This window comes from Anguilla rostrata, chromosome 4, assembly GCF_018555375.3.
Source record: "Anguilla rostrata isolate EN2019 chromosome 4, ASM1855537v3, whole genome shotgun sequence".
Classification (NCBI taxonomy): Eukaryota; Metazoa; Chordata; class Actinopteri; order Anguilliformes; family Anguillidae; genus Anguilla; species Anguilla rostrata.
Genome location: NC_057936.1, coordinates 42,643,689 through 42,664,362, shown reverse-complemented (window position 1 = coordinate 42,664,362; position 20,674 = coordinate 42,643,689). Strand labels below are relative to the sequence as shown.

Here is a 20,674-nt window from a genome sequence, read left to right as displayed (position 1 = left end):
GGTTTCTGGTATGAGGGACCAAAATCTGTTACCTTGAGGTGTGAGCTTCCACTTACCTGGGCAGGAAACTTGTACAGATACAGGTGTGGTTGTTTATGGTACACATACAGATGGAGGTGTAAGGTACTTGTCCAGGTGCAGGAGCAGGGTACTTGTACAGATGAAGCTATAGGGTAGATATACTCAAGGCCAGTAGTACTGCTGGTTTTAATTTGTCCCCTCTAATCAGAACTGATTTAAATTTGAGACCATGTGAGTTAACTTTCAGGCCAATCAGTGGCATGAACCAATCAGATAACCATCAGGTAGAAAAGAAACCAACAGTACTGTGGGCCTCAAGGGCCAGATCGAAGTAATACTACTGTATGGTACATGTACCTGTACATGTGCAGGGTGCCTATGCAGGTGCAAACATAGGGAACCCGTGCAGGTGAAAGGTATCTGTGCAGATGCAGGGTGCCTGTGCAGATTAAAACGCAGTGCACCTGTGCAGGTACAGGGTGTCTCTGCAGATGCAGGTGTATGGGTACCTGTGCAGAAGCTCATTGTAGGAGCCCTTTAGACTCTGGTGCTCCTGGGATTCAGTCTGCAGACGGGTGTTGTGCTGCAGCAGCTGCTGGATGTCAGCCTTGGCTCGCTCCGCCTCCAGCATCTGAGTGCTTAGCTCCCCCTGCAGCTCTTCCTTCCTCCTCTCCGCCTCCTTCAGCAGTGATGCCAGCTTCCGCGCCTGTCAATAACCATACTCACGTGCTGCCACCTGGCCTTCTGTACATGTGTCTGCATCTGACTCTATAGACGCTTGTGAATGTGTGTTGTGTATGGATATAATCATGTGCGTGTGCATATACAGTGCCTTCATAATGTTTTCACCCCCCATTTTTAGCTTTGTGCTGTTGCAAAGTAAGATTAAAAAATAATATGAATAGTTTTTTCCTAATCCAATATATCAAATTGAAACAAAGTGTTTAGATAACACGAGAATTATCTTTATTATATATTTTAGATTATATAATATACCATACAATATGACTATATGTAATTAAAAACTGGAAAGCCACGTAAGTTGATAATACAAAGGGGGTGAATACTTATCAATTAAATAGGTCCAGGTGAATTATATTTTCTTGAGAGATTGGGAGATTTAGCGTTCTCTTTTCTTGAGGAGAACACCAAATATATTAACAACATCCATTCAGCTGCATGCTCGCTGAATATCACCAACTTCCTGAGGTCTCACTACACAGCAGATCAGATCAGTTGCGCTGTAATGAAGACCAAGGAATTGCACAAGGATCTTCAAAATTACATTCTTGGGAAAACGGAATATGGCACAACTCTGACGCAACAAAAATCAGGCCATTCTACCAAACTGAGTGTCCAGACAAGAAGGCCAACTCAGAGTGACCAGGAGGCCAGCTACAACACTGACAGAGTTGCAGATGTAGAGCAGACTGGCAGAACTGGGATCTCTTCAGCACTTAACATACAGTATACTGCCTTGCAAATGTATTGAGCCCCTTGAAGTGTCCTACTGAATTACAAATCACACACTGAAATTTTGTTCTGTGTGATATCTTCATAAAAACACTGAAACTCAAATGATTTTAATGTAGCATTAAGTATATGTTAAAAAATATTTTTATAGAAAAATAAAGAACTACTCAAAGTATTGAACCCCTGTGCTCGCAAAGCTCCAAGTTCACACATGAAAAGAAATTACCCTTACAAGGACACAATTGCATGGGCCATTGAAAGAGTTCAGTAGCTGAGTAAAGGTGCACCAATCAGCAATATCAAGAGCTTTTTGGCCAAAATTCAAATGCTGGTGAAAAGTACTGGTACTGAGAACTGCGTACTGGTCAGAAGTATTTAATAAAATATTTAATGAACTGCAACACCAATCATGATATTTACATATTGAAATGTATCTGCTCCAGGATTTACATTGTTCAAACAAAAAGAGCCTTCAAACTTAAAAAAACAAGAGGGCTACGCACAGGAAAAATAGGGACTGTGCAATTGTCACCATTTTGCAGAAGCCAACCATAAGTTGGCTGTCACTTGAACTTGTCCATGGTTAACCCACAGACTCCGCTAGCAAGGCCACTGCATACGAGACTTGACCCAGGTACTCCTCACACACATCAGGGTGTTAACAAAAAAGTTGAGTAAAATTTCAATTAATTTTTTGATAAATGTATTTGCTTGTGTTCTTACTTATAAACGTTAAGGAAAGGTTCACTTATTTGCATTCATTTATTGCAATTTTTTGTTGCTGTTCTAAAGGATGCATCTGCAGGGAAACACAACCTTTGCGTGTCTTTAGTGGAGTACAGGTAGAAGTATGCGTGGGTCTGAAATACATCTGCAGTACTACCAGTTTGACTGGCAGTTGAAAAGCTTAAATAGCAAACTGTTCCAAGAAATACCATCTTTTGATCATTAAACTAGTCTTACCTGTGGCTCAGCAGTTCTGGCACAATTATTTTTGTGCTCAAATTTAAGTTAATCCCTTCTAAAATTACAGGAAAAAATAGGTGTGTTCAAAACCAGGCTTTTATTTGATAAAGACTTGTTTTTGAGTTAAAAAAAAAAAAAACTGAGCTCAGACAACTGAAACTGAAGTGCAGCCTCAAATCAAAAGTAATTCAGCACAGCTGAAGACTCTTGGCATGACTCTTGCACAAAAAAATAATGAAAGCTGATCGGACGGCTGAAACATCTTTCACAACTAAAAACGTGACATTATTGTACTTGTGAACTGCAGTTGAAAACTATTTTGGCATGGCTGCACTTTACACCCGTACTAACGAGGCAGACTATGCAAGATTTTTTACTTGAAAATATTCTAAAATAACCATGCCATGCTAAGGCATATCTACGGTGCACTGGCAATCTATGTCCTTACTTAGTTTTGCTGAATTCGCATACCTTTTACCTGTATTAGATATTCTAAAATGTATTCGGGACGTTTCTGGGTGTGGTGCTCTTTTCTGTGTGGGGAAGGGTGGACGTGGTTACATAGTTGGAATCTGATCCCAAACTACAGGCTAAGTGTTTGTTGCTAGTTTACTGCAGTGGCAGATGCTAAGAAGCCTAGATACAGTGAAGCAAAAAGACAATCTGACAGGGCTCGTTCAAAAACTAGAGTCAACCTTGAATTACTTTTCTTCAACGGCGTTAACAAAGTTCGCCAAAAGGTTGAAAAGTGACTTTGAGTTGGCCTGTACAGTGGTCACTGGTTTCAGATGATGCATTTGCTGCCACGGCAGCAGTTCTGCCAGCCAGAAGGAAATGGTTATGGGGTTCTGACAGTAGAGGGCAGCAGAGTGTAATATTTCCTCATAAGGACAGCTTCCACTATCCTGCATTGTACTTGACGTCACACCGCGTTGCATTTTGGGGTGATTCACAATCTTAAAATGAGTTTAGCTCTGTGATTTTAAAATAACCTGGGAAACTTGGGAAAAATAAAGCCCTAATACCAGCTGATATTGTGCTGGTATCAGCATAGAAGGCATTCAAATATTTTTATGGATCTGCTAACTCTTTTTTTTTTTAATTATTGCAACAGTTCGCAACATTTAAAACTCGTAAGACCCTAACAGGGACATCAAATCCATTTTGGCGATTTTTCAGCAAACAAACCGTTTATATTTCACAAGTTCATAAATGCTACTCAAATAGCAACATATAAATACCTAACTTATCAGAAAATGATAACAGCTGTTTTCTTTAATACGATTTAATGCGAACTGAAGTCAACTGGGTAATTATAAAAAAATCGAACCTTTTTGTTATAATAAAAACCGAACATAATACCATAAACTTTAAAATCGAGAGCTAGTTCAGTTTATGTAATTGTATGTTTAATATCGGTCAGAAACACAAATAACCAATTGATTCTCGTTTTTCGATTTAAGTTATAAAATGAATATCGAACACCCATTAATTTCTTGCTTTTTAATTTCTGTTCCTGAAACAGAAAACGATTGGCCAAAAACCACACAGATCCTTTCTCTCCAATGATAGTTATTACTTGCCAAGGGAAGCAGCTAATTTTTTAACATCGTATTAAAGGAAACAACTATTTTCTTATGTTCTGAAAAGTCAGCGATTTATATATTATTATTTGATTATACTGTAGCATTTATGCTATTATGGATTAAAAATAAACTGTCAAACTCTGTTTTCTGAAAAATCAGTTTGACCTCCCTAGGGGTATGCATCATCTCACACTGGCAGCTGGTTGGGAACTGGGGAACGAAAATACGCGTCTCCTTTTCACCGTAATTAAAAAATAAAAATAAAAAACACCCATTTGTAAAACTAAAATGCTTTACACTGCAGACATGATCTTAAGCCTACGTAATGACCATGACCGATAGATGGCCTAATGTAACTCTTCATCAATTTCTTTGATGACAGACTGTCCGATTCACGCCTCTAATTACTCATTTGCGAAATAGAAGGAACCTGCCGGATGAATAGAGATTTAACTTGCTTTCTTACAAATCTTCGAGCAAATAGAACATAAAAAATGTTTCTATAGGTTTTTACATAAATATGTGGTTGTTAAACATTTAAAAGGCTGTGTTTTTATTACTTCGGTTACTTCCCACAACAAGTTCATGCATATTATAAAACAATAGTCAATGTTGCAAAACTATTTTCTTGAAATAAAGTAGACAGCTGGATCAATTACAATAGTTGTATTTCTGAAATATAGCGTTTTTGTTATATAGGCGATAAGGCAGGTATTATCCTTTTAAAATCACTCCACACGTGAAAACATGTTTTCTTTAACCACTGCCCAGTGGCAGAGCTTGGATATTAGGACAGGCGCGTATTGGCACAACACACTTTGTTACAGAAATCTAACTCAAAGGCTATGACCACAGCAATCGCGCTGCAAGGCTATATCAGGAACAAGGCAGGCTACAGTGAAAATGGAGACTTCATAGTTAATACTTGTTTGTGATCGTTAATACTTGCCAGCTAGCCTACTAATTAAAACGTTTTCATTTTTTTAAGGAGTTGGGTGAACGTATGGGTGTTAAACAAACTCAATAATATAAGCCAAGTCTGACAGGATGACTTTAAATTTGAGGGCAGTTTACTGGAGTTTGGCTTGTCTTCACACCCCCATTTCCTGACAATAGCCAGGTGTTGATGCGGAATGCGGATGTGCAAATGTGTCTGTCTCTCCTCTGGCAGGCTATTTAGCAACTGAACGATCAAACATCAAACATTATCAGTGGAATAAACTATATTCACACTGTAGGCTACTGTAGGATGCTACCGAGGATAAATTGACGATAAATTTGCACAAGCCAATATATTTGAGGAAAAATGATTTCAATGATATTGAAACGGTAACACCAGACCACAGATAGTGGGATGAAATTTGCTCCAATGAAATTGCTAGGCTACATTCCAGTTGGTCCACCTTGCAATTCCACAACTTGGCACAACAATTTGCTCAGATGATCAATGTATCTGTTGCAGAGCTCTGTGTGTTGATACGGAATGCGGATGTGCGAATGTGTCTGAACGATCCAACATCAAACATTATCAGTGGAATAAACTATATTCCACTGATAATGTTTGTGGGCGACATAGCTCAGGAGGTAAGAGCGGTTGTCTGGCAGTCAGAGGGTTGCCGGTTCGATCCCCGCCCTGGGCGTGTCGAAGTGTCCCTAGACACCTCACCCCTAACTTCTCTGGTGAATGAGAGGCATCAATTTTAAAGCGCTTTGGATGAAAGCGCTATATAAATGCAGTCCATTTACCATTTACATTCACACTTTAAGCTACTGTAGGATGCAGTGCTACCGAGGATAAATTGACAATACATTTTCCCAAGACTTCTGGACCACAACAAGCATGGTTTCAGAAACTGCTGCACATAATGGAATTTATAATGGTGGTCTGCACACATCTTCGCCGTTCTCTCTCTCAAGAAAAAAAAAAAAAAACATCAGACAAAACAAATCACGGGAATGCCGAGGTAGAGACAGTGGTAATGAACTGACATTATCTACACTTGCTTCCTTCATTTCCCCTTTAATCATGAGCAAATACTCAAATGTTAAACAATATTGGTTTATTTAAATGATTCAGTAATTTCAATAATTGTCCATTCTCCTATTCGGTAAACGAGGAACTAGACGCTGGCAGGAGAGAAACGACTACGGGAAATTTGCCTTGAATACATTCTAATTTAAAACAATTAACACAAAACCAAATAGCCAAAACAGACCAATTTGGTGTGTGCTTATAATAAATGTGTGATAAATGCTGTTTCTTTTCCATTAATCATTTGGTACAGGACTGAATTGTGCATATACAATTCTCAAATGACAACTAGCAGCAGTGAACAAAAAGTTATTTACCGTGTTACATTTATGATGCGTTACATTTACACAAACTCTACCCTATATCCTAAGTGAAACTAACATGGATGACTTTAGACTGTGCTCAAAATTATCTGACTATTATTAAGTTTCACAGTCTGACCACGAAGTTCGTTGAATAACCGTTTATAGACGTAAATGTCACTCAAATACACACAAACATGTAATGGGTAACAAGCATGTCCCTATTTTCAGCTTATCTTTAAAATGTATTATCTTTTCCACTCATTTCCTATTAAAATAAGAGCGGCGAGAACACTGTTCTAATTTGCTCGTGAGTGCCACAGTTTTGAGTGCTCACATTTGCCACCTGGTGGTGGTTTTGCAAACAAAAGTAGTTCCTGTAGAAATACAAAGAAAATATATGCAAATTTGCCGCTGCCGGGAAAATATCTTGCGGCAGAAGCGTCATCTGAAACCAGTGACCACTGTAAGTAACATTCATTTGAGCTAGTTACCTTATGCAGCTAGATGCCAAGGTTTGGTAGTTTTTGTACTGCATTCTGTTCTTGTATCTAGATGGCTCGCCCCACTCCCTTTGGGAACTACTGTCACTGTTTATAATAGCAACTGAGCTAGCTTGATAATTCACTAGCATTTATTATTTCAATCAAGGGACATGAATTTGATACTGCATGTATGTTAATGTGTAGCTAACATCACTTACAAAGCTAACAACTTTGAAAAGGCTACAAATAACTTAATAAAAAATCATTCACTTTACAAGTATATAAGCTAGCTATAATAGACCTATGGCCTGCCAATGTTACATATTCCACATGCGATTCTGTTTTTACATCCTAATTTTAACTAAATGACCAGGGGGGTATTTCAGGAAGCAGGATTACAGAGGTAGCGAGATAATTGAATGGAGTAACACCCAGAACAGCTTTTTTTCCATCCATGTTCCAGATTTGGGAGGGTTCCCAGTTTTACACAGTGCAGTTATCCAGCTAACTCAGTTATCGTGCTTCACGAAACAGGGCTTAGAATAGCTAAACACCAAACGAAGAAAAACACAAAATAGCTGCACCGGCACTACGAAGTAGCTACCGTACAACATTCCCACACGCTAACGTGTGCACTCAGTGTAAAAATCGTTATAACACTGTCTAATTACTGTTACCATCTATATGGAATGATTCATGTTGCTAAAAATGCTATTTTCAATATCTTTGATTACTGCACCTCTTCGCTTGACATTTTGCTTGTAGCGCTCAAGGGTGTGTCCTCAACGGAGGTGTGGGTCGGGTTTACAAACAACAAGTCTACAAGGGCCACTAAATCCTACATAGTAAACCTTTAATCAATTGTTAATTTTGGGTGGATAGTGTTCCTGGCTGTGGTGCCCAAACTGTGATTAGTATTTTTCTTAAGTGGATCAAGCAGTAAACGTGCCCAAGTAGACACTTAATTTATTGTTAATCAAGTGTCAGTGTTGACTGTCAGACCCAAGAGTTTTAAGGCTACCATCTTATCCATTCAGGCTGCAAAGAACTTATTAGTGAATGTGCATACATGTACATGCCTGTGTGTACATGTGTTGATGTGCATGTATATACATGTTTGCGTGTGTATTTATGTGTCGGTGTGCATGTGTATGTTTATGTGAAGGTGTAAGTGTGTGTGTGCACGTGTGGGAATGCAATTCCTTACCTCGGCCTCAGCCTGTGCTCTCTGGCAGCGGTACTGGGCAATGAGTCGGTCAGCCTGAGACAGCGCCAGAGCTTTTGCCTCCAGCAGGTCCTGCAGACGGCCCTCCTTAGACTAAGACAGAGAGAAGTGCAGAGTGGTCGGTATGCATACACTAACAGAGGCATTGACTGAGTGAGAGCACACTCCAGCAGAGAGTGTGCACGGTAGGACAGCAGTGATAGTGATACAGTGAGCGTGCACTGTAAAACAGCAGTGAAGCAGTGAGTGTACACTGTAGGACAGCAGTGATGCAGTGAGTCTGCAATGTAAAACACCAGTGAAGCAGTGAGTGTACACTGTAGGACAGCAGTGAAGCAGTGAGTGTACACTGTAAAACACCAGTGAAGCAGTACTAAGCATGAGACAGGTAGATACCGCCAGGGCACAGATCTTCTGCTCGTACACATCCATGATCTCAGACACTCGCACGTCCTTCACCTGTTCCTGTAACTAAAACGTCATTCAGTGTTAACTTCCATACACATTCTTTACCTTTACCTGTTACATTCTGTAACAACCCACCCCCCCCACCCAAAACAAAAACACACATGCACGCACAAAAAAAAATACATACATCCTTCCTCTGTGCCTTCAGCTAAAACACACCTCCATGCTGCTCTGAAGCTTCTCGATGAGGTTGTGTATGCTCTGTGAGGAGGTGGGAGGGTGAGCAGTCAGGGGGGCTAAGCTCCTCCCTAAATTGGGTGGGGACTGCATGGACAGCTCCATCTCCCGATGTCGGTATGCGTTGTTGGCGGCAATACATTCTCCCAGGCTGAGAAAAAGTGATAAAGTTGAAAGAGCCAAATAGAGGGAAAAAGAGCAAGAAAAAGGAGAATCAGAGCAGGGATATTTCATATTCATAATCTTGTTTTGGCACCAATTTATGTTTTGGAGACAAGGCAATAAAGACGCAAAAGTTGAAAAAAGGGGGAGGGGGAAGTACAGTGTCGGGAAAAAGTATTTGACAAAATGTAGACAAAATGTACTATTTAGATTTGACACAAATACAATATTAGACAAAGGTCAACTGAGTAAACACAAAACACATTTTTAAAATTATCATTTCATTTATTTAATGAAGTCATTAAACATCCGAATCACCCATGTGACAACGTAATTGCCCCCTTAAGTAGGCAGTATACTTCGTAAGAAGTAGAACTTTTTGAGCAAAAAGACGCAATGAGAACTGAAGAACAAAAAGACGCGGTGTTGTGTGTTCTCACGGTGCAGTGTGCGACAGCCTCCAGGGAGAACTTTTAGAAAATGTCTTCCTTGTTCTCTGACCTCCCCTTCTCAGCTATTGGTCCAAATATCACATGGTTGGTTACGTCACGGTTGAGAGTTCAGAGGGCAGACTTCACATGCTAATGTACGGAGAGTCAATGCCAATCTCTCTTCTGTAGAGATGGGAATTCTGTGAGTTCCCGCATGTTTGATGAATGGTGCTACCTGTTTCAGCAAGTTATCAAAACCGCTAGCACACATTCGGAAATAAGAGAAAGTGGACCCCCTCGTCTAAACTCCGCATTTGCCGAATGTACAGACAAAACTCTCCATTCTCCGTCCTACTCTGATTTGAGGGCGAACGTACCATCTCCTTCGCCTTTTTTTCTTCTTTAGCATAGCTAGATAAACTAAAGCCACTTTAAACACTTTAAACTTTTTGTTTTGTGTTGTGATCTCGCGTAGCCCTTCTCTTTATACATCCATGGCGTAGCCGCAAGACGGAGGTCTGGGCGAGATTCCAGCCCCGGTTAATAGATGCCTCGTAATTATTCGCGCCCCAGCGGCTTGGAGTGACTTTAAACGGTGCTGTGTTCTCACTGAGTATACCGACAACAATGCTCGTGGACATGTTCGCCGGTGGTTCTCAATCCTGATGTTCTTTCTTCGTACTGAGTATACTTCCAGCTTTAGCTTCTCAATCAACCAATTAACCAAAATGATAATTAGATTCAGCTAATTGAACATGGTCAGGCTTGATTGCAGCCAGCCCTTTTGAATCTAAAGCTACTCATATTGAACCATACCATCAGATTAAAGAAGTCACCACAACGTTTCTATAAGCTATGCCACAATCAAAGGAAATTCCAAAAGAGATGAGAAGAAAGCTGTTGAAATATGTCAGCCTGGAAAGGTTTGCAAAGCCATTTTTAAGGCTCAGGGAGTCCACCAAACTACAGTAAGAGCCATTAACTCCAAATGGAGAACACTCGGAACAGTGTTGAATCTTCCCAGGAGGGGCCAATTTCTCCAAGGGCACAACGACCACTCGTCCAGGAAGTCAAAAAACCTGCCAGAAGAACATTCAAAAAACATCAAAGCCTCTCTAGCCTATGCTAAGGCCAGTGTTCATGACTTTACAGTAAGAAAGAGACAAGGCAAAAATGGGATTCATGCGAGACTATCAAGGAGTAAACCACTGCTAAAAAAAGAAAAACATCAGTTCTCCTCTCATATTTGCAAAAAAGCCCCTGGATGATTTCCAAGCCATTTGGGATAATGTTCTATGGACAAATGAGTCAAAAGCGGAACTTTTTGTCAAGCATAAAGCAAATACAGCATTTCACAGTACGACCAACAGCAAAACATTGCGGTGGTAGTCCGATGGTGCAGGGATGCTTTGCTGTCTCGGGAGCTGAACGACTTTCCATTATTGTAGGAGCCATGAATTCAGTTCTGTACCAGAAAATATTTAAGGAGAATGTCCGGTTATCAGTCTAGGAACCAAAGCTGAAGCATAATTGGGTTATGCAACAAGACAATGATCCAAAACACAAAAGCAAGTTCACATCTCACTGGATGAAAAAACTAAATTAAAGTTTTGGAGTGGCCTAGTCAAAGTCCTGAATTGAACCCAACAGAGATTCTGTGGCAGGACCTGAAACAAGTATGCTCAAAAATCTACAAATTTGTCTTAATTAAAGCAGTTCTGCAAAGAGTGGGCTAAAATTACTCCACAGCAATGTGAAAGACTGACATCAAACTACAGGAAGTGTTGGTTTGCAGTTATCGCTGCTATAGGTGGTGCAACCACTTGTTACGTTTGAGGGGGCAATTATTTTTTCACATGGGTGTTTGATAACTTTTATCATTAAATAAATGAAACAATTTTAAGAATGTGCTTTGTGTTTACTTTGGTTCCCTTACTTTGGTCTAATATTATATTATGTCTAAAAATCTGCAACCATACAGTGTGAAAAATAGGCAATAATAGAGGAAATCGGGAAGAGGGAAAATACCTTTTAACACCACTGCAAGGGAAATTTGGGGAGGGTGCAAGAGCAGAGACTGGCTGAATTTGGATCCAAAGAGAGCAAGGGAGGGGAATGTGCTAAAATGGAACCACATTTATCCAATGACAGGGGGAAATGACAGAGGAAAATTAAGCAAGGAGGAGAGACGGGGCAGCGGGAGAGCATTCCATGGCGGCAGGGACAGTTACATGACGGCAGGGAAATCAGGGAGGGGTGCAGCTTCCAGTAGGATCCGCAGTGCAGTTTGCACATGTTCCCTGTGGTCTGATGCCAGGGCCAGGGACAGGGGTGTCACCATCCGCTGGTCCTGGAGGGGTGAGAGAGAAGGCCCAGCCAATTAAAAAAAAGCCACTGAACCCCAAATTTGACCAGCCATTGAGCCATGGCAGGGTTCCAACAGTAATTCAGCATAAAAACTCAAAAGCTTTTCATATTAAACTCAAAAGCTTTCTATATCAAGCCATGGAAACCAACAAACATGTTCAGGTTTTACAAACCCATGTTTTGGACGTTTGTTTTTAAGTGGACATATCAAGAAATTCACACATTTCAATGTTTTTCAAGGGTTGTAGACTCAGCTGTGGTACTGTAATATCGTGAGATTTGGGAATTTATTTGATGAGAGATTTTAGGTATAGCAGAGATTTTAAGCAATTTCCCTCTTGAAATTACCAAAGCTAAACAACGAGGTTTTTCAACATAGAAAACTGACTTTGCTTGAGTCAACCAACCATCCTTTTACCTACTAATTTAATATCCCCACCCCTGCACAAGTGGGGACTACCCACTCTTTAACGTAAACATTGGAGCAATGACTATGAAGAAGGGTGCTAGTTGTTCAGTTTCAGACCATAAACTTAAAAACTCTACACTGGCTGCCTATGGATCCTGACGTAAACCATCACCTTGCGGTTAAAACGAGCCATACCTGCAAAATCCTGTAGAAGCTGGTCTCCATGTCCCGGACCAGCTGTTTTAACCGGCTCATCAGCTGCAGTACTTTCAGGATCACCTCTGCACCCACCTGGCTTTGGGTCATAGTAATTAACAGCTATGATTTTACCTGTGATAACACTGAATCCTGCAAATCAGGAAGCCTGTAACCTAGCGCTGTCACTTTTTATTCAAAATTCTAATTCTTGTTCGAATCTGGTGAAATATGAAAAGTTTGAACTGTAATAATGCATTCAAATTCTAAATTGGGGAATGCAATTAATGTAACTGCCTGGTTCTATTTTTTCTCATGTCGTGGATTGATGTAATGAGCCTTGTCTTCTGAAAAGTGGCATTCCGCTGCCATGCACAACCAACGGCGGATGTTTCATTCATTCAAGATGGCGGAATCTAGCGAGCCTACTCAGAGCTAGCCGAGCGAGTCCATGAGAACAATTACAACATCAGCGCACCTCAGAAGCGATGTTCTCAGAAGAAGTATTTTGCGTCCGATACGCTCGGCTCTCACTGCTCGCTCTCTCACAAATACATGCACGTGCCTGGAACTGTGCGATCCGAAAAAGTGTTGTCTGCCGGCAATATTGTAAATAAAAAGCGAGCCGCACTACATTCAGATCAAGTTGACAGACTTGTTTTTCTGTCCAACAACCTGTAGGTGTTTCTCATCCAGATGTCAAATGATGTCAGTAAGTCCATCAGCAAACATATGGCTTAGCTATGCTCAGAAGTCCTCAATAATAATAGTATTTTCCAAGAATTTACGAAAAATCGTTTACAACGTTTCGTCACGTGCAGTGCCTTTCACTGCTACCATAGAGTGAATGCGTAAGTGAATGCGATGATGAGAAAACTTTTGGTTATGCTGAGATATAAAACGCTATTCCAAAAGCAAAATTAGACATGTTATACATTGTTAGATAGCTTATACTCTCACCTACTGAATAAATAAATTGTTAATGAATGTTTGTTTGCGATTGTGAAATGGGATGAGATTGCAAAAGGAGAGGGAGACAAGGCATGTTCATTTAGGGTATTATTCGCATCCGTTCCGCTAGAGTATCAGATTACATAAGATTTGAATTTATTAGAACGAATTCCATCTTAATTGGAATTCATTCGAATGTCATTTTGGGGAAAAAGTGACAGCCCTACTGTAAACTCAATGATGCTATTAGGCCAATGCAAGTGGCACCTGTAAGTTCAATTTTGCTAGCAAAGTTGCAGGGTGGCAATTTTCTGGGAAAATAAAATTCTTACATCATGTGTGACATAAACATAACGAATGTTCCCAACTCTCAGCTGCCTGTGTCTTACCTGCAGTACCTGTCTCCCATATGCATCTCACCTAGAGGGCATGTATTTTATGTGCATCTCACCTGGAATACCTGTCTCAGGTGTAGCTCACCTGGAATACCTGTCCCGGGTATAGCTAACCTGGGAATACCTGTTTCGGGTGTAGCTCAACTGGGAATACCTGTCTCGGGTGTAGCTCACCTGGAATAACTGACTCGAGTGTAGCTCACCTGGGAATACCTGTCTCGGGTGTAGCTCACCTGTGAATAACTGTCTCGGGTGTAGCTCACCTGGGAATACCTGTCTTGGGTGTAGCTCACCTGTGAATACCTGTCTCAGGTGTAGCTCACCTGGAATACCTGTCTCGGGTGTAGCTCACCTGTGAATACCTGTCTCGGGTGTAGCTCACCTGGAATACCTGTCGCATGTGTCTCACACCAGGAATACCTGTCTCAGGTCTATCTCACCTGGAGTACCTCTCTCTGATGTCTCACATGGATTGCTGCCTTACATTCATTTCCATCTCACCAGCATTTCCAGTATCTCAATTCTTTTCTCATGAAGAGTACCATCTCTGCCCTCTCCCTCACCCCGAGTCTCACCTGAGGTCAGAGCTGGTGGCTGGGCAGCTGAAGCCCATGTCCATATGGCTGCTGGAGAGCAGGAGTTCCACCTGCAACACGCAGAGCTGGGAACTGAGCTGCTGGGACACCTGCATCTTCATCGCATCATCTGAGCTGAGCAGTTAGCACATCAAGGACCATACACACCACCATGTTTATTTCAAAGTTGCACACAGCTAATACGAGCGCAGCACTAACTTAGACACAGCAGATGCTAGAGAGGCACTAATCTGTACACAGGTAATGTTAGAAAGGCACTCACTTGCACAGGTAATGCTAGAGAGGCACTAACTTGCACAGGTAATGCTAGAGAGGCACTCACTTGCACAGGTAATGCTAGAGAGGCACTAACTTGCACAGGTAATGCTAGAGAGGCACTAGCTTGCATACATGTAATGCTAGAGAGGCACTAACTTGAATACATGTAATGCTAGAGAGGCACTAACTTGCACAGGTAATGCTAGAGAGGCACTAACTTGAATACATGTAATGCTAGAGAGGCACTAACTTGCACACAGGTAATGCTAGAGAGGCACTAACTTGCACACAGGTAATGCTAGTGAGGCATTAACTTGCACAGGTAATGCTAGTGAGGCATTAACTTGCACACAGGTAATGCTAGAGAGGCACTAACTTGCACAGGTAATGCTAGAGAGGCACTAACTTGAATACATGTAATGCTAGAGAGGCACTAACTTGCACACAGGTAATATGGACTGCATTTTATATTGCACTTTTATCCAAAGCGCTTTACAATTGATGCCTCTCATTTACCCATTCACATATACACTCACTCACCAACGGTGAAAGGCTGCCATGTAAGTTATCAGCTCGTTGGGAGCAATTAGGGGTTAGGTGTCTTGCTCAGGGACACTTTGACACGCCCAGGGCGGGGGATCGAACCAGCAACTCTCTGCCTGCCAGACAACCGCATTTACCTCCTGAGCAATGTCGCCCCTATCTAATGCCCCTGTGTAACGCTAATGCAGAATTAACTTGCACACAGGTAATGCTAGAGCAACACTAAGATACCATCATCTCAGTCTAATACAGATTGCCCTAAACCAAAGGTAGGATATCAAGCAGCAGGTCCATCACACGGGCAGCCCTAACACAATGTTTCTTCAGCTGCAGTTCACTGAGTGGTATGCTCGGACCATGAAGCAGGCCAAGCAGCACCGGCAGCAGGAGATCCAGGAAGGCTTGAGCTGACCCAGATGGGACAGAGACAGTCACCTCCTGGGGGGTGAAAAAGGGAGGAGTGAAGAATGAAGTGGAGAGCAAGTACAGTCGAATACACAAGGGTGTCCTATGAAACGTGCTCTCCAGCCTGATGACGCACCTCAAACAGCTCTGCAAACAGCGACAGAGCCTGCAGGTAGCAGGCCTCGGGTCCATCCAAGGGCAGGCTGGCCCACTGCAGCAATGCCAGCCCGGGGTCTGGCTCCACCCACTGCCCCCGCCCCTCCTTCTTGGCCAAAGCCTGCAGACGGGGGCCTTGGGCACGCAACACCGTCTGGCACAGCTGCCTGCGCAGGCCTGGCACTGAGCACAGAGCCACCAGCAGCTCCAAAACCTGCAGTGGCACAGCAAACAGGATCAGACCCTGAGCATAGATTCAGGGCCACAAATGAGCACAGGGCAAAGGTACAGGAAAAGCAATAAAGGCTCTGCAGAAAGTTGACTTTGGACTTCTTACTGTATGCAAGGAATATACATGAAAAGGGAAGTTTAGGCTATACAATATTCCTAAAATGTTAATGGCAGTAGTACTAACAACATTATGCTTAATGTGCAAGAGTAATGGTATAGACCATTAGGCCAATATCAATATGTTTGTTTGTTCGTTCCTTTGTTCAAAACACGTTTAACAGGATTAAAACACTGATGGAAAATGTCTCGCAACGGCACATTTTAATACATCCTATATTTTCTTCTCATTTAATCATTATAAAGATTTTCCTTTGGGTTTAGCAGGTATCTTAACTTTTAGTGGTTACACGTTTAAAAGGAACACACCTAATAATAATAATAATAATGGAGCCCTAGGTTCACCGAGAATTGTCTTAAAATGATAGTTCACTTTCTGAGGTTCTTTAGTACGATTTCAACTTTTGTGCAAGTACATGATTAGCATACACAGATAAATACCACAAAGAATGTTTTACATTCTTAAAAAAAAATTCTGATGACTAGCAAGTTTTCCAATGGCTGGTATAAGGCCATTCAGGGTCAGTTTTTCACAACTCTGCACATTCATTATGGCCTAAAGAACTCAAAAACAGTTTGGAGAACAATATTATGCTTCCACAGACTTTAACAAGGAACATTAATTTTATATATTATATATTCTTTCCACAATTATAGCCAACATGGTTTTTTCAAGGGAAGGTCATGCCTGACAAACCTTTTGACATTCTTTGAGGAAGCTGCCAAGTGTCTGGAAGGGAGCAGGGCTTATGATATTATATACTTAGATTTCCAAAAAGCATTTGCTAAGGTACCACATGACAAACTCATTATCAAAATGAGGACAGCAGGAATTACAGGAGGCATTTCAGAGTGGGTTCAGAAGTGGTTACGGGATAGAACACAAGGGGTGGTAGTAGTAGGAGGGATATTATCTGAGCAGGTATTGTGGGAAGTGGAGTTCCACAGGGATCTGTGCTGGGTTCACTGCTCTTCCTCATTTACATAAATGACCGTGACACGAACATTGAAAGTACACTAGTTAACCTCTTAGCGCACAGCCCCTAGTGGTGGGCACGCCCGCGTGCCTAGATTACTAAAGTCAAACATTCGGTGCTACTGCAACCAACGTGTGAGATGAAAACAGAAACGCGTTGTTTCAGTTTCATTAGTAGACGATACATGACAACTATGCCGAAAACGGAGTTTCATACAGCAGTGAAAACGCTGCTCACTGAATAACGAAATAAACGAGAAAAGGTTTTTAAAAAGGATACCATGTCATTCTACAGTCAATATCTGGGACTAAATATTGAATAAATATAAAAGCTTACTGTTGGTTTTACGTGTAGAGATGTCCCTTTTGAGACCGCGTGGTCATATATCGTCTTGGACAATCCGTTTGGGAAATATAGGCGCATCTGTGACGCCTGGGTATCTTCCAAAATAGCTGTGCGTAACACCACACCTGTTGTTTACGGCGTCGTCGCCCTTTTTAGTACAGTCTGACTTGATTGACAATTCATTTATTCAGTAGGCGAGAGTATAAGCTTTCTAACGATGTATAACATGTCTAATTCTGCTTTTGGAATAGCGTTTTATAGGTCAGCGTAACAGAAAATATTCTTAGCATCATATTCACTTACGCATTCACCCTGTTAGCAGACAAATACGATGCACCTAACGAAACGTGTTCAAGGATATTTCGTAATTTCTTGGAAAATACTATTATTATTGACGACTTCTGAACATAGCTAAGCCATATGTTTGCTGATAGACCTAGCTGACATCGTTTTCTGGAGCAAAACAGAAGCGAATAGAACAATATCATTGATACTGTCTCTGTCTCTATCTACTGAACATAGAGGAGATTTCATCATTGCTATGTAAGTATTACCGTTCAAAATATTTCGGTTATATACGTTATTTTTGAAATTGAGTATCTTTAAATAGGTTAGTGGTGTTATATAATGTAAATATTTCACACTGTAATGTAAGCGTTAGACGGAAGTGTAATAGTTTTTGTGAAGCATGCAACAGTGATGATGTCAGAGCTGGAACATTGCCAAAACGTGGTGGACGGGTAAAAATTGTTTTCATGTTGTCTCATCCCCATACAAGAAAACATACGAGAGTACAGAGTATAGAAATACACACGAGTTAATTATTACACATTTAGGTACTGTACCGCATTGTGTGACAATGTTTTTGCATTATTTTTTTAATCTGATAGCAATGTTTCATCTTAAACCCTCATAAGGGGCTCATTTATATACTTTATAATGGACAAAAAGCATTTTATTCAATTTTGGAGAGATTTTGGATATGTTTCTGGACACCTAGCTATTTTAGACCACTGTACTGACTGAAAGCTTGTAATTCCCATTTGAAAATTATGCAAAACAGTCAAAACAGTTGATTTGTAGTGAAATACATGGATATGTTATGATTTACAGCAGGCATGTCAAACATACGGCCCGCGGGCCGGACCCGGCCCGTTGGATGATTTAATCCGGCCCGGCATAAATTTCTGAGTATGTCAAAAAAAGAAGCGAGTCTCTAGCTTATTTCTATCAAAAGTTATGATTTTTTAAAATAAATACAAACCAAATGCTCCCTCCGGCCGCGGGAGGGCAGTAAATGTGTAAAAGAGCTCACGTCCAGCATGCGGCATTGACACGAGTTAGTACTAAAATAAACCGGCAATCTTGCTTCACAATTCACCACTACTAAACAAGTTATCGGTCAACACACCCTTCCCAAAATGGCACTGTCAAAAAAAAGAAAAGTGGACACGGAGTGCTTCTTTGAGCTACGAGGGGAAATTAGACAGTTCATGGAGAAGAAGGGACGCCCAGTAAAGGAACTTAAATGCAAGGAATGGGTGCAGGATCTTGCGTTTATGGTTGATATTACACAACACTTGAATACACTTAACACTACATTGCAGGGCCGTAACAGAGTTGTCACTCAATATTACGACAGCATAAGTGCGTTCAAGATGAAACTGTCACTGTGGGAGACGCAGCTATCCAACGGTGACACCGCGCATGTCTCTTGTCTCACAGCTGTGCGTCCGGAGGCACCAGACCGTCCCGATAATGATTTGGAAAAATATAAAGACAACATAACAGATTTGCTGCGAGAGTTTGAGCAGAGGTTTCAGGTATTCAGTGAACTTGAGAACAAATTTGGCTTTTTTCGCTCGCCATTTACAGTGAAGCCTTCTGATATGCCAGCTGACATTCAACTCGAGCTTATTGACTTGCAGTGCGATTCCGCTATGAAGGATAAATTTGGGTCCGTGGGATTGGATACGTTTTATCAATATCTCGTGCCAGGTTACCCCAAAATAACAGCCATGGCTGCAAAGGTTCTATCCATGTTTGGGACTACTTATCTTTGTGAACAGGTGTTCTCCGTAATGAACAATAATAAAACAAGCAGCGCTCAAGGTTAACAAATAAACACTTGAATGACATTGTTAAATGTGCTGCTACTCAGGATTTGACACCTAATATCGATACACTTGTGAAGGCAAAAAGATCCCAAGTTTCAGGAGCCAGCAGCAGCAAGTAGACTGCAGGAGTGCAGTAAGAGAGAAAAAAAGTGTGATGACACGAAATTTGTTTGCACTCATGAATACAGATCATTAAAAATAAGATTAATCTGGTTTCATATTAAAGACAATTAATATTGTGCAGTATATTCTCAGCTTCAGTAGGCCCAGCCTAGTAGTTTGATCTGATGTAGTCTAATCTTATTGCCCATGCACAGCTATAACTTTTATTTTGTATTTCTTTTTTTATTTATTTCAAAGCAGTATGACAATTAAGGCGAAAATATTTTTTTCATAGCTCCCACTTGAGTTTGTTTAGTGTGGTGAGTTGGTTCAGGTGTAAAACTGCATTCACTTAACTGTTAAAATAAACCAGTTGTTAACACATTCACCGCCTAACATGAAAGAATTTTTTTTTTCCATTGTTGGTGAATAAATGTGTTGTGCTTAGAAAAGATCCCTTGTCATCCGTGATTATAATATGTAGGGTAGGCTACAAATGTAGGCTGAATGATAAAGCATAGTACTGAAAAACAAAGCTAAATATTTGGAGTTGACATTCTTTTACTGATCCGGCCCACCCGAGAACAGAAAGTCTGGATCCGGCCCCAGAGCCAAACTGAGTTTGACATGCCTGATTTACAGCAATGCATAATTTAGACATTTTGGATAGATTTGGAGATGCTGGGTACACTGCTTAGTTTTTGCTTCATACATCTATAGTAGTTCTACATATCCACCCTTAGATTTTATGAACTTGTGGTCAAGAAGTTTTTGACCTAGCACATGTATAGTTTAACCTCCTGCATATATTCAATCTCGCAGTATTTCATTGCAAACTTAAAAAGTGCTAATTTATTTAGGATTTTTTGTCAAAACAATTGCATTTGTGGCACTTTATTTCTTCCAAAATTATGAATATAAACTAATCTGTGTTAGTATTGTAAATTGTACAAATGTCTTGCTTCATTTAAGCCATTTTTCAAGTCTCTGTGGTGTTCACGTCTGGAGTTATAAAGCTTTAAATAGGGTACCCCCTAAATGGGCAAGGACTGGCAAAATTTGGCTTGTGCCTTAAGAGGTTAAATTTGCAGATGATACAAAACTGGGAGGTTTAGCCAACAGTTTGGAATCTACTAAAGTAATCCAAGAAGATTTAAACAGAATTCAGAAGTGGGCAGAAAC

At 40.8% G+C, this 20,674-nt stretch overlaps 1 protein-coding gene and 1 long non-coding RNA gene across 8 annotated transcripts in view; both read right to left on the bottom strand.

The window, feature by feature from the left end:
- The window catches only part of cip2a (cellular inhibitor of PP2A), a 37,929-nt gene that overhangs the window by 2,442 nt on the left and 14,813 nt on the right, over positions 1–20,674 (bottom strand). For all 7 annotated transcript variants that reach the window (XM_064332708.1, XM_064332705.1, XM_064332711.1 and 4 more), the window contains 9 exons: positions 15,584–15,817; positions 15,321–15,480; positions 14,221–14,362; positions 12,300–12,399; positions 11,560–11,678; positions 8,718–8,886; positions 8,487–8,561; positions 8,073–8,183; positions 531–727 (listed from right to left, as the gene is read on the bottom strand). In XM_064332708.1, the coding sequence (XP_064188778.1) occupies positions 531–727; positions 8,073–8,183; positions 8,487–8,561; positions 8,718–8,886; positions 11,560–11,678; positions 12,300–12,399; positions 14,221–14,362; positions 15,321–15,480; positions 15,584–15,817 (1,307 nt within the window). The remainder of the gene's footprint in view (positions 1–530; positions 728–8,072; positions 8,184–8,486; positions 8,562–8,717; positions 8,887–11,559; positions 11,679–12,299; positions 12,400–14,220; positions 14,363–15,320; positions 15,481–15,583; positions 15,818–20,674) is intronic.
- Positions 12,406–14,214, bottom strand: LOC135253427 (uncharacterized). The gene is made up of 3 exons (XR_010329602.1): positions 13,939–14,214; positions 13,879–13,908; positions 12,406–13,848 (listed from the first exon to the last, which is right to left on the bottom strand). It is a non-coding gene; the product is annotated as an uncharacterized LOC135253427 (long non-coding RNA).